This window comes from Ornithodoros turicata, chromosome 7 (assembly GCF_037126465.1).
Source record: "Ornithodoros turicata isolate Travis chromosome 7, ASM3712646v1, whole genome shotgun sequence".
NCBI classification, from domain to species: Eukaryota; Metazoa; Arthropoda; class Arachnida; order Ixodida; family Argasidae; genus Ornithodoros; species Ornithodoros turicata.
Genome location: NC_088207.1, coordinates 48,805,062 through 48,818,676, shown reverse-complemented (window position 1 = coordinate 48,818,676; position 13,615 = coordinate 48,805,062). Strand labels below are relative to the sequence as shown.

At 44.5% G+C, this 13,615-nt stretch overlaps 1 protein-coding gene across 2 annotated transcripts; it reads left to right on the top strand.

Moving 5' to 3' along the window:
* Nucleotides 1–14: 14 nt before the first annotated feature.
* LOC135401370 (SIN3-HDAC complex-associated factor-like) lies at nucleotides 15–11,643 on the top strand. 2 transcript variants are annotated; one of them, XM_064633744.1, is made up of 5 exons: nucleotides 15–148; nucleotides 3,674–3,922; nucleotides 4,671–4,821; nucleotides 4,937–5,219; nucleotides 6,963–11,643. In XM_064633744.1, the coding sequence occupies exons 2-5, from the start codon at nucleotides 3,692–3,694 to the stop codon at nucleotides 7,279–7,281; spliced, it is 984 nt and encodes a 327-aa protein (XP_064489814.1). In that variant the 5' UTR covers nucleotides 15–148; nucleotides 3,674–3,691; the 3' UTR covers nucleotides 7,282–11,643. The 2 variants fall into 2 exon arrangements, with proteins under 2 accessions (XP_064489814.1, XP_064489815.1); XM_064633745.1 differs by lacking the exon at nucleotides 15–148 and adding an exon at nucleotides 2,938–3,091.
* Nucleotides 11,644–13,615: the final 1,972 nt, after the last annotated feature.

Below are 13,615 nucleotides of genomic sequence, written 5' to 3'. Positions count from 1 at the left end.
TTATTTTCCTCATTTGTGAAGTTATCTCATGAAACAATGCCAACAGCACAGGCGTTCTTGCGATACGAAACTTCGCCTCGCCTAACTCAAGCCAAGCTTTGCGGCTGCTTACCCAAGCGTGCTTTGTAACGTCGAGGAAGTCGTTGTTGTAAGTAGTTTTTCACGTTGCCAATTTCAAACAACAAGCATGCTGTTGTGACCGTAATAGAATAACAAGGCACCCTGAACTGTCGCCAAATGGTAGCGGTATATGACAATCGCGAAAACTACCAAAATTGGTCATTTTATTGTGACCCGCTTTAAGCCTTACATCATTCATTCAAGTCGCATGTCCATCAGTTTGCCCATTTTTCTCTTTTGTTACCGCGAAACACACTCGTTAGCTTTCGTATTGCATGACAACAGAGCAGTCGCGTGTAGTTTGCTTCAGTTTTTCGCATGTCACTTAATTTACAGTACCGGTCTGTTCAAATGCCTTGGCGAGGTAACGCTACCACGATTCTAGCGGACATTGACCGATGGGCGATCGATATAGGGATACTAAAGGGGGGATCCTTAGCTTACATCTCGTGTTTTATATTCTACACGCATTGTCAATCTTTTTCTAATACTTTAGTGACGTGTTCCCCCATTGCAACACACGTTAACCTCTTTCTCTTTCGCGCACATATGATCATGGAGCGCCTCCGTAGCAGGCCGTGACCCATATATTGTTGAGCATACGAAATTGACTTATATACATCTTGCTTGTGTGTAGCGAAAAATCGACGAGGAATTTTTGGATTGCACGTGTCGTAATGTCAGTAAAAAATTACTGACACGGTGATAAAAATTGTGAAGGCCAGGCCAGAACATAACAGTGCAGAACAGGCGCCTAGCACTTGTACAGTATGCCTTTGAAAACATTTGATGCCCTTTACTGACAATGTGGTTCGATGTCACCTGCCATAAAAGTATATCTGAGAGTGTCTGTTTCACCTACGCCATACGATTTTGCTCCTGCTCATTTCAATTGCATAGATGCTGGAGTGTGGTTTGCATGCTAAACCAGCTGCACTCTGGACTGTCGTTGAAAAGGGTTATGTTTCATGTTTATGTTGCACGAAAATTGGCACAGTTTATATGGTTGCCACTGACCTGTTACATTGCTGTGAAACACTCACGCTTTGTGCACAGCATGTTGGCTACGGACGTAACAGCTGTACTGAGTACCGCATGTTACTTACTCCAGCTCTCAGATAGCAAGGTTTGGTCTATAGTGTCAGCATGTGCACTAACATGTAATTGCCATTACATCTATTCGTGTCACGTAACACATCTTCAAATCATGATTGTTTTGTAATGCTCGTCCACAGGCACAGGATAGATGATACTTGGTTACACCGGCTTAGCAGTTTGCAGCATTACAGCAGTTTGCTTGATGTGAAACATCTTTGGAGGGGCATATAGATGTGCACTTTGAAGTGGTTAGAGGGGGTGAAAAACACCAATGACTTAGGTGTTAAAAAGTATGGTGCATTGTTGCAACAGTTGAGCTCGGAGACTGGCATTAGTGAGGTATTTAGGATGTAGATTAGATGTAGATAGTATGCCTAGATGCAGGCTACCTGGTGGATAAGCTCCATGATAAGCCCCTTCGTGTTGTGTTGTTTACCTGCCTTGCCCATCGCTATATCTATATCATATTAACTGTACTTAAAACAATATTTAAGAAGTGTTTTTGAGTATATTTGCACTCCTTAACCACATGTAAATATTTTGCGCTGAGCTTTCAGGCACTATATTGTATTGACATGGCACATCAGTGCATTGCCATGCGATTGGAATCGTAGAATGTACTAGCTAAATAATTTAGGTGGTGGCCCTTTTACAAGATCTACAGTGCAGGTCGTTTGTAGTTGGTGCAGTGTGTAGTGGAGCAGATTTTGCATAATTTTCCTCCAAAATTAAATCATTATTTTAGGTCACTATAGGTTTTTTTTTTCACAAATAAAAGGCAGCTTTTCACTATGGGATTGGCTGGTGAAGTGGTCACCCGCATGAGGTCAGCATGACATGCAACTTTGGAATACACATCCTCCATGGAGGGTTGCACATCTTGCATTTTTTTTTCTTTTTTAAATCATTTGCAAGGCTGTAAGGCATTCCAATAGGAAAGACAATAGGCCTGTTTAGGAGTTTTTTTTAGCATTTTAGGCTGAAATTTAGCAGTTTGCTGAATTTCGTAGTTCCCTTGTCTTGGTGGTGCTGTGTAAGATAAGGAACTACAACCATGTTTTAAATAACATGTTTGAACCAACAGCATTTTGTTTGCATCGTATAAAGCCCCACAGTTTGGACAAGCGGGTTGCGCGCATTCCCTTTGCGTTTGTTGTTATACATTTGTTTGACACGCGTGGTCTAGCAAATAGCACGCGAAATTCGTCGAAAGTCTACGCGTATGTAGTGGTGTATTACATTCCGGTACATGCACTTGCAATCGTAGGCGCCACTCTCGTCAAATTCAGACGCGAAGATGGACGTAGCCGGGCAACATACGATCGTCGACTCCATTTATCATCGCCACCGCCAATCACGAATCATGCGCAGACGACAACTGTGGAAAGCAGACGACAAATACACGCGCGGCACGCTGCGCAGGGCAATATATCTATATTATTTGATGGAAAAACTCGGTGAAACAATTTTTCATGTTGAATAACACCTATCGTATTACAATTTGAAATCTATATTGGCCCCGCGGAGATGTCGAACGAATTGTAAATATCATCGTGTCATATACACAAAATGTGGCTCTGGCGAGGAACGAGGGGGGGTTGTCCTCCGCTGGCGCTTCGAAAGCTAGCGATCGATTTTCGCTGCGCGTTCCATTTTTCCGTGCTCGTAGGGGGGAGGTCAGTGCTTTTTCGGAGACCGAGTAATTCTGCAAGTGGCGGTTGGAAAGTTGTGCAGGGAAGCCGAATAGTGACGGCAACCCAGGCCAATTTGGTGGTCACTGTATCGCGTAAATGGTCGAGGTTCCCGTCCGTGGACCGCAGCGTGGTGGGCACGGAGGAAGCACGGCGGATAGTCGATCCACGACGGACAGAGGGTCAGTGGAGTGACGGCGCTGAAAAACCCGCATCGTTCTGCATCGCGATCGCAGGCGTGATTTGCACGCGTTCGTGTGTTCTTGACAACGTTGAACGCTGTGCTTCTTTAGCATGTTGTTTATTCGTTGCATGCATTTGCATGATTTAAGGCTGCCGATTGGGAATCTCGCTGCCCCGTAAGTGGGTAGCATGGAAGGAGGGACGCAAATGGTGAAATCGCTAGTTAGGGTTTGCTGTGCTCGGTGAAATCAGAATACTAGTTTATAATCAGCTGTGCAACAGTTGTGCTGCCATGTGGTGCTTAAAGCTGCACAATCGTGAGAAATCGTATCCCTTTATGTGTACTATACAATGGTCGTGTACACCATCAGTCCAATACAAGGTATCCATACAACATACATTAACAGTATAGCAGCACAGTTCCCGCTATATAAGCAATTTAAACTTATTTAGACTTCACAAATTGTATGTTTTGCTCCTTGGGTTACTCCAGCAATCTTATTTGTTTGTTACCAGTGTCGAGATATGCCTGTGTTACTGCCTACCTTTGCTAGCTGACTGTGAGTATATCCTTCATGCAGTTGGTGCTGGTGATTGCCATGTTCAGCTTCCACAAGCCGAAGATCTACCGCTCGGCACTGGGCTGCTGCATCTGCAGAGCAAAGTCCTCTTCTTCCCGTTTTACGGACTCGAAGAAGTACGAGCCCGAGTTTGCGCGGTGCTTCCGCATCGTGGACGACAAGCGTTCAGGTGAAATTTGCAATGCCTGTGTACTGCTCGTCAAGCGCTGGAAGAAACTACCTCCGGGCACCACCCGCGACTGGCACCACGTAAGTCAACAGCCTTCCTTCGCGCAACGAAAACATTCCATATCCCCCCTCTTTCCGATTCACACCATGTCCCCATACAATGACACATTAAAGTAGCACAGAAGTCATTTTTAACATCCAGTTTTCTTCCTATAAAACTGTTAAGTAGGCCAGTAAGATGCACCATGCGAAGTAATTTACACCGCAGAGTCATAATTATTGCGGAAATTGAATTTAAAATACACAGCAAAAATCGGCCGTGCGCAACGGTGGTGAAGAGCAGTACCAGCCCGTGATCTGCCTGGAACCTCGCGCTGACGCTATAAGGAGAACGCTCGCTGGTTGGCCTAGAGAAATGTTGTCTGCTACTCGGCTGTCCGGGGTTCTGATAAAGCCTTTCTCCTTGCTCGGTAATGCTTCGGCCGCTCCTTCTATCCCCAATTCTCCGGGAGAACTGGCAAAACAGGTTTACGGCGGCAAAGGGACAAGGCGCTGACCTCCACTGACCGGCGAACCAGAACGAGTTCTCCTTATACCGTCATCGGTGACGTGGCATCATACCTCCTCATCCTCGTTATAGCTGGAGTGGCGAGTTAAGGGTGAACGCGCGGAGCTACATTTATGTGAGTTTTTTTCTGGGAAACAAATTGCACACATCAAAACCTTTTGCGCTATTCGATATAATGACACACACACTTTCATCGGATGTCTTAATCTGAAATTTTTTTGGATGGCCCTCTGTACTCCTTTAATGTTCTTCTGGGTGCAGGTCGTAGATGCCCGAGCGGGACCAGGCACTAAGTCTGTCAACAAGGGCAAGGTGAAGTCCCCAAAGCGTCCTCTCAAGAAGCACCGCTTAACGGCGGAGAAGCGCTGCAAGTTGGACTTGGGAGGAGGTGCCCTCTCGGACGATATCACCAGTAAGTGGACGTGGCTCTTAAATTTTGCAACCCCCCACCCCGAGTCAAAACGGGAGAGTCTTGCAGTTGTCCGCTTTCCTCGAACGTTCTGACGCTTCCCTTTTCTGCTACACAGTTGGAGACGACAGCCTGAGCGAATCGTCTAACCTGTCGCCACCAGAGAGCCGCGCCGCTAGCCCGACACCGAGCAATTCGTCCGAGGACTCTGGCATTCTCGACGAAGAGGACGACGACGATCAGGGATCGTCGCAGAGGTGCAGCAAGAAGGCCAAGAAGAAGAAGCTGAAACAACGCGGCTCTGGACGTCAGGACCGCTACAACTCTCAGCAGCAGCGCTCAAGGGATCGGGCCGCTTCGTTCAAAATTTCCTCCTTCCTCGACATGAGCTTTTGGAGAAAGTAAGTGCGCTTATAGTGGGATGAAAACACTATGTGTGGATTCATGTTTCATGAAAAGAACCCACGCATGTCCTGTTAGCAGTAAGGTTTTAGCGTATAGCTGAGTGAACGGGTGCAAATGCATCCATTTCCTTCATAATTTCACAAAGTGACTGTCAGCATGTTGTGGTGCGGGGATCAGGTTCCTTGTGATCTCCTGCGTACGATTACCGAATCGCACAAACTCGCATGTGTCTTAGAGTGTTTGATACTGGCACCGTGCCATTCATTTGCGAGGAGTTCTTTGACTCACTCGGATGTCTCTGCAAATCCAGTAGGTGTGGGAGGGTGACACCCATATCTGCTAGCTTTCTAGACTTCTTTTTTTTTCTTTTTTGCTTTCTGGCAAGTGTTTTTTCAGGGGTGGTGTTGTAAGATCTTTTTTAGGGGGAAGGGGTCGCAAAGGAAATGACACCTTTAAAGGGGTTGCGACAGATAAACGTAAAAAGCGGTGCTCTGCACCAATGTGAACAAGCATTTAAAGTTTCACAGCGAAGAGGGTAATAGAAACGGAGAAAATGGGCACCGCGGATATCAAAACTCACGCGGCTCTGACATCACAGCATATGTGGGGAGTAGCGCGTCACAAAGTAGTGTGTTACCGGTAACGTGTTACATTCGAGTAGTGAAATATGGTAACGCATTACATTTGGGAGAAAAGTAGTGGGTAACGTAACGTCATTGCATTTTTACTAACTAACTCGTAACGGCGTTATGCGTTACTATGTGTTCGGGAACATTGCTTCGTCGTCTAAACTTGAAAGCTTGAGCGAGGACCATGCCTGCAGAATTCAGGAAAGTCCCCAATTTTTTTTCTATTCAACTTCAATAATGACAAGTAGGTCACATCGGAACCCAGGAACAACGCAAAAGAAGGATTATTGACCTACCCTGGTTGAGATGTCACCTTTGTTTACCACCTCTATTTTTCACTCCCTCTGGTATTTTTCGGATGAATGGGGTAAAAGCGACAGAAAAATATCCTCTACCGTCTGAAGAAGTAACAAAGTACCAAGGGATTCGCTGTTTGGATTTGTACTGTGTGAGATAAGTGGTCGCCGTCTCTAGCAACCTTGACAAGCAGCACGTACTTGTCGTTAGGCGTCCTCTCAGCCACACAGATGAAAATTTTGAACGTCAACTGCTTCCGCGTTGCAATAAATCATACATGTAAGTTGTGTTCATGCGTGACCCTTGTTTGTGCACAACATTACGTGTATTGATCTGCGGAATGCACTTATGCGACTCAACCAAGAATGGTATACATATTATAAGGACAACTGGTAAAGTAACGCAAAAGTAACAGCATTACTTACCAGAAGTAACGACGTTAGTAGCGCATTACCTACTACCGCAGCAGTAACGAATAACGTAACTAAGTAACGGTAGTGCACTACAAAATAAAAGTAACTCCCCCACCTATGCATCACAGACCTCACCGCTGCCAATGGGAATGGACGTAACTCTGAGGTCCGTGAAGTCTGCGCTTTGCTCGGGAGCACATTGGAGGACTTGTATCTTGCTAAATACGACACATAGAAGAAAAATTATTTTTTCCTCTGTATTCTGGCGTGTAACACAATTCGTCCATGATCTAATGAGCCACGTCTATGAAAGTGTCTCAACCCCTTTAATGACACCGTGCACCGGCCTTATCCTGGCTTGTGACTTTTTGCTCATGTCATACTTTCACTATTCCCACAGAGAGAAAGTTTGCTGTGGTATCATCTTCAAGGGTCCACACGGTGAAGTGCTCATCTACCCCAAGCTGCTACGACCCTGTCGGTGCCGACGTCTCAACAGCAACCGCCCTTCATCCCCGTCGAACAACGTAGATCCGCAGACTCCCACCAGTATGACCGCGACGGCTGCCACAAAAGTTGGACCTATGTCAACTTCCGCCACCGGTGGCGCCGACGTAGCGGCGGCGCTCCTCTTCCCCACACCGGAGGTGTCGGACAGCAACCTGAGCAGCCCCGAGGGCTTTGCAGGGGGAACTTCTCCCTACGGCAGCGGTGATTAACGCTGGCTGTTTACTTAGGCCTGTAAATTCTTTTATTTATTATGTAACTTATTTGTGTTCTTTCAGTCAACATACTTTCGTTTTTTTTTTTTTTCTCCCCTTTCATTTCTCAGTTTGAGGGCCTCTCGCAGGTTTGTCTGTGTGGTTCAGCTTTGAGGGTCGAGATTGGATACACGTGGCTGAATATGCAAATATTATGTCTTTTTTTTTTTTCTTCTTCTTCTTTCTTTTCTCTCTCGAAAGGTACTGCCTGCTGAATGTGGCTATCTGAAAAACTTCCAAAAATTGAAGCGGGATAGTTCAGTGGCATCGAAACAAATCGCCCTTACAGTGGATGCCACTTTTGTTCTAAAGCGGCTTATTGTTACCTTTTTGCGTTTCTTCATCGGACGACATCCCAAATATGCTGGTGTCACATGTGTGACAGTGCTCTTGCATGTGGTGCGTATTTTGTATCGTTAAATTATAGCATTTTTGTACACAAGACTTCAATCTGGGCATCAAAGATTAACCATGCTTCATCCTTGTGCCTCAGCCAAATTGGCCTGCAGTTTTTGAATGTTACAAGAATTTTACGGAATCACTCATATTTAGCTTGTATCAGGCACTTTTGATGATCATCATTTTATCTATGTATTTTATGTCGCGTCTGTTCTCTGTTTGACATTGTGCTGGTTTCCAGGGGTCTGCAGCACATCGAAGTTAATCTCCATGCTGTAAGATGTTTGACATGCAAAAATGCTAGTGCTTCAAAAACAGCGTGCAGTCAGTAGCTACCCTGGTATCAGTGATTATTAATATGACAAATTTTTCTAGTACTCACTATTGAACCACTCTATCTGTAAAAATCAGTGTAATAGCATTCGTTTCAGAGAGTTCTCATCCATACCCCCTTGATTCTTTGAGGAACAATTCCTTAGAACAATTACGATTTGAATAACAATTCCTCGCACTATTGGTTTCCTTGCACCAGTGCAGTGCCATTTGCTTGACTCACCAGTGTTGCAAAACAAGCATAGTGTATTCTTTTTTCAGTGGAATATTTAGCCTACTAATTCGTGAATCTCTAAATCACACACATTCTTGCTCTATGACATTCCACCTTGCTTGCATTTTTTTTTTACCAAGAGCGCTACCAAATATGGCATTGTCATCCACCCTACTTTCACCAATATTCATCGAGACTTTTTCGGCAGGAAGTCGACAGTTTGACGTGTTCGACGGTTCGAATTGGATACCAGTATTATGTTTGTCTCAGCATGAAATGGGGGCCCTATGCATTACAGTAGTGAGGCGTCAGCATGTAGCAGTGTTTATACATCAGCTGTAGTACCATTGATCGATTGAAACTGACTGTATCATCAATCTTTTCTCTCCCTTTCATTCTCTCATTAAGATGCTGTCTTTCTTTCATCGCTTCGTTTTCTTGTAAATATCAGTACAAGGCTTGAGTTGACAGTCACCCTTGCACTTCTTGTCTTACCATTGTCACTGTGTTAGCATGTGAAATTTTATTTTGTTCTGTGTGCTCTGTGTTCTTTTCCTGTAAGCATTGTCATAATACCGAAGGCATTTTGCTCACTTGGGCTGTCCTGGGAGCAAGTGTGATAATGTACCCCCCCCCCCCCTTTCCTGACTTTCATGGCCGAAGACTCTATATGGATGTGTGCGTGTTAAGATTTTTGTTTTACATTTCGGTTGTGCTCGAGTCTTCAATGAATTTTCAGTGACTGGTTGGTGCATCTCCAAACTCAGATGATTAGTGCATCTCTCTGTTGTATCTCGTTCTATAAATCAAAAGGGATTAATAGCGCTCCCAGTTTTATACATCACGTCGTCGGCTATACGTCATTACGTCGTCTCCAGAGTGTGTATTATGTGAGGCGTTGGCGCAACTCCAATTGCTCATTATTGAATATGCACAAACGACATCCTATTGCATCTTGATACCTGACCGAAGATGTCACCAGAGCAATATCCTGCAAAGAAAATCCATCATTGCACTTGTACAGCAGAAGCTCCGAACATTCACAGTGTGAATTCACCTTGAATCGTAGCAAGCTGTTTCAATTCAGACAAAGAAAAAAAAAAAATCTTGGCAAGGGTCAACTATGCTTACACCGACGTGACAGGGCCTCAACGCCGGACATTTTTACATTTTTGATATGTCTAGTCAAGTACAGTACACTAGCACATTTTCTTATTTACCATCCCATCATTTTGTGTGATTTGTGTTGTTGTACTGTGTGTGTGCTCGCACATGTTTATACGCAGGTGGGGTAATTCAGTGAAACCTTGAGCAGGCTCTGAGCTTGTGAAACTAGCGTGGAAACATGAACGGAAACTGACTGGGCACAAAAAGAAAAACGGAGCCGCCTGACTAAGAGCAAAAAGATGTTGATTGTGGTACGTTGAGAACCTGCATGGCAGTTTTCGCATTGTTACGCGCCACAGAATGGATCTTGCCCATCGAGAAAAGATGTTGGAGAACAGTGGAGTTGTTTTGGAGTGTTATGCTGTTGTTAGTTGTGGGATGTACAGCTGTAAACAGTGTAAATATGAATAAGAGAGTGTTACAGAGCAACATGGGAACGAAGGATACACTCCATTGTTGTGTCTGGGCTACATTTTCCTCTTGTTTTGCTTTTTTACTCTTATTATTGATGGATTTTTTCCTTTTCTGCGCATGCGTTCTCTCTTTGTTTATCGTGAGTAACAATCCTTAAGAGGGTTAATACATCTGTAATTAAGTTGTCGTCGGTGATGCCCGTAGCTTTATTTCGTAACCGTCGTAACCTTATACAGTTGACTTTGTTACATAAATGTACTTGAGGACTTGATTGATTCATAAACATGAGCTCTATTTTCTTTCATCTAATGTTGGCATTTGGAGCTGCTGACCAAAGTTTACCTGATGTATTTTATTATCATTGGTATCGCGCTAATCACATTTATGTCCATCAGTCACCCCATATTGTGCATCAATGCCATACATATTAAGTTTTACCAACTTTTGCTCAAGCATTTTTGCAGTTCTTACGTCCGCTATTATTTTCTGCCCAGCGGAAGCTGACAAACGCTTGCTCTGGAAAGACATCAAACGCACGAACAACGGAGAAACTGGTGTAAATTTGGAACAGTTAAGAGTGGCCATTTGGAACTTCTTACACAATGACCAAATTTGCTGTCTTATTTATTTTATTTTTTTTTTTTGTACTAGCTTTGCACTCAAGTTTGTCTGCAGATGCTATCGGAACAACGCACGCAGAATCGAAACCGACCTTTTTCTCCGCAGTTTGCTGCCATGTATGTTGGGCCATGAGGCGAAATGAAACTGTATCGATGTTGTAGCAAGCCCACGTGTGTTGTCTCTGAAGCGACAAAGCATTGCTACGCTTTGTCATGCACATCCTTGCTGTGAGTCATGAAGGGAAAAGGATACCTGTATGGCGCAGTGATACTGTTGGCATTTGTTGTGAGCTAGTCTGGGCATCACTGCCATTTTTTAAAAACTATAAACATATACACTATTATCTACTTGTATGTGCAAGTCTGTAGCGCGTGTATCTTACCATCTCCCAACCTGATTTGAGCTGCCGTACGGGCAAATTTCCATAGACTGAAGGAGTGCTGCTCACTAGAGTACATCTTTAGACAAGAGTCTCTGTGGATAGTGGTACGGTTTACTGCTAATGGTGTGCGAGTACACGTTTTTCATTCTGGTACTCAAGCACCTCGCACTAGATTGGGAGCACTTTGAGCAAAGACAGCGCAGATGCTACCACAGCAGCGGGCGTGTGTTGAAATTTCGTTGCATGCAGCAACAGTTTTCCTGATAAACATGGAACTGCTTCAGAGCATATGCAATTAAAATGAGATCTGAAAGGCATCAACATAAAATGAAGTTAACTGTCAAGATTAAGCAAAATTTTATTCTTTTGAGGCTACAATTTTCGAGTACGAGCGACAGTTCAATCTTGCAAGGTGCATCAAAATCTGTGAGCGTGCTCCTGTTAACAAGGCATCAGGTTGTGTAACAGCTGTGGTTTATTGTTGTGCAGAAATATTTGTTGTCATTTTGCGCTGTTGCCTAGCTCTATTTGTTCCACAATGTGTAATCCATACCTATTACCTTACTTTTGCATTTACACATCCTTGTACTTAAGCACGTGAGAGCAGCGTTGAGTCCGCAGTCCTTTTTTTGTTATCCCCGAAGATATTTACGTAGGTTCGCGACAGTATTCATCCAGTCCCACAGCACCTTTTTTTTTTTGTTCCTGTGCTTATTATGGTTTATTCTATAGTAATATATTGATGTCAGTATATATGTATAAGAGCCATAATACACAGCATTATATCCTGCACGTTGCACTGTGTGCCATGGAGTCCCAGGTTCAGCAGCAGCTTGGTTGCAGTGTGTGCAATAATAACGCCAATTTATTTGCGTGTCTGTGCATCTGGAGGAACGCACGACCTCATTCCCCCCCTCCTCGACGTTTCTCTATATGCCTCCTACGGGTCATAGTCCGTTGGACTTTGCTGGTTGTGACGGGATTGGATGAAGTGAATACCGGTGATTTTCTACTTCGTCGTATTTCAAAGGGCCCACGTAATTGTGCATCTCGTGGCTGTTCGTGTTCCATCCGCTCGCCTTTCATTTCCGCCCCCCCCCCCCACCTTCTTTATTCCTGTTGTTAAGAACGGCCCACAAATTGCAATGAGTGCGTACTCACTGTCATCGAGTTAAGACAACGTGCCATTTTGCTTGCTATGGGCCTTCTGCTTCTCATGGATGGAGTGAAGAATGTGTGACATTCGTGAAGATTTTTTTTTTTTTTTTCGTTGTTAAGTAGCCATTTTTTGTGCTAAGTCATATATCTTTGTGGAATCACTTTCCTCAGTTGTTCCTCCCCCATTTCTGCCTGTGGCCTACCTGCTCTCAGAGGGTCCTTGTCCCCCCCAGTATTTTGTTACAAGTGTTGATGTGCTGTGGTTTTAGATGTTCAGTTCCTTGTTTGATATCAACATTGTCTCTTGTTGGATAGAGTGAATAAATGTGCATAACAAAACTGTCTTGTCATTGACATAAAAAGCACATACCAAACCAAACCAAACCAAACCAAACACTGGGATGAGAACAAGGTCACCAGTTCACCTAGATTTATCATTTATTGTGTGTGGTGCTTTGGTGTAAGTGATGATCACATCCCACTCATAATCTGCATTTCAGGCAGGATATTTCATGTTGAACATCGTGGTGCTTATGTGCGTCAGTAAAGGTGGCTCTTACTGGGGATTGCAGGTGACTTCACTCAGTGATTTATCCAGACCCCCCCCCCCCCCCCCCCCCACACACACACACGTGTTTGGTGACACCCCCCTAACTTTTTTACATGAGTACCCCCTGCAGGTGAGGAGGCCCTTCAGCTGTAATGACATATCGGTAATGATACGTGGAGCTGTTATGGTGTACAGCTCCCGTCAACCTTAATAACACGGGAATAAATTCTGTCTCATTTCCGAGCGCGATAACAGCCGCCCTGGGGGAATGTTAAGTGAACAAAATCATTGCGTTAAACTAACAGAATAATTTTGTTTAATTAAGATTGCTTAATTGCCCCAAGGGTTGCTGTAATCGCGCTCAGGAACCAGACCACATTTTTTCCAATGTTATTATTAGGGTTGACGGGAGCTGTACATGTAATAATGCTTCCCCCCCACGTGCTTGGAATTCTGGATAAACCACTGACTTCACTGCTCTTTTGGTGATGTGACCCTCTTGAGCATGCTGCAGCCCATGCCTAGAATACCCATGCTGGCTGACTTTATAAACTTTTTGTGACTATAATAATGATGCATGAGGGGTTGTACTAATGCAACTTGGGGTTCAGGGATTTTCCCAGCACCCCCCTAAGACACCCCCAAAGATCTTGCAACACCCGTCTAAATTGTCTGCCAGAAAGGCCAAAAAAGCTGCAAATATGGGTGCAGGCCCCACCCCCCCCTACAGAACCCCCATCCCCCCCCTCCGGAGACGAAAATCCTGGGAATATCCCTGGGTACAGTATAGTGAGATTTTCCCAAAAATCTTGCAGTCCCCCCCCCCCCAAAAAAAAAAAAAAAATGCCTATTAGCCAACAGATACGAGAGTGATACGCCTCCTACAGAATGTACCCCCCCCCCCCCCCCATTTTTTTTAAACCCCTCCTCCTGCCAAAATGTTACTTGAAAGGGTCGGAGGGAAAACACCAAACACTGAGGCGTTCGATGTCCGAGTTGGTTGAGCTTCTGTGCGCTGGCTTTTACCACTGTCCCTTGCTTCTACCCTCGCCAA

Bases quoted from the DNA above. Each gene is read 5' to 3' on its own strand.
- LOC135401370 (XM_064633744.1), top strand. From the start codon at position 3,692: ATGTTCAGCTTCCACAAGCCGAAGATCTACCGCTCGGCACTGGGCTGC. The intron at 3,923-4,670 runs GTAAGTCAACAG...TTCTGGGTGCAG, and splicing joins CCACCCGCGACTGGCACCAC to GTCGTAGATGCCCGAGCGGG. The intron at 5,220-6,962 runs GTAAGTGCGCTT...CTATTCCCACAG, and splicing joins GACATGAGCTTTTGGAGAAA to AGAGAAAGTTTGCTGTGGTA.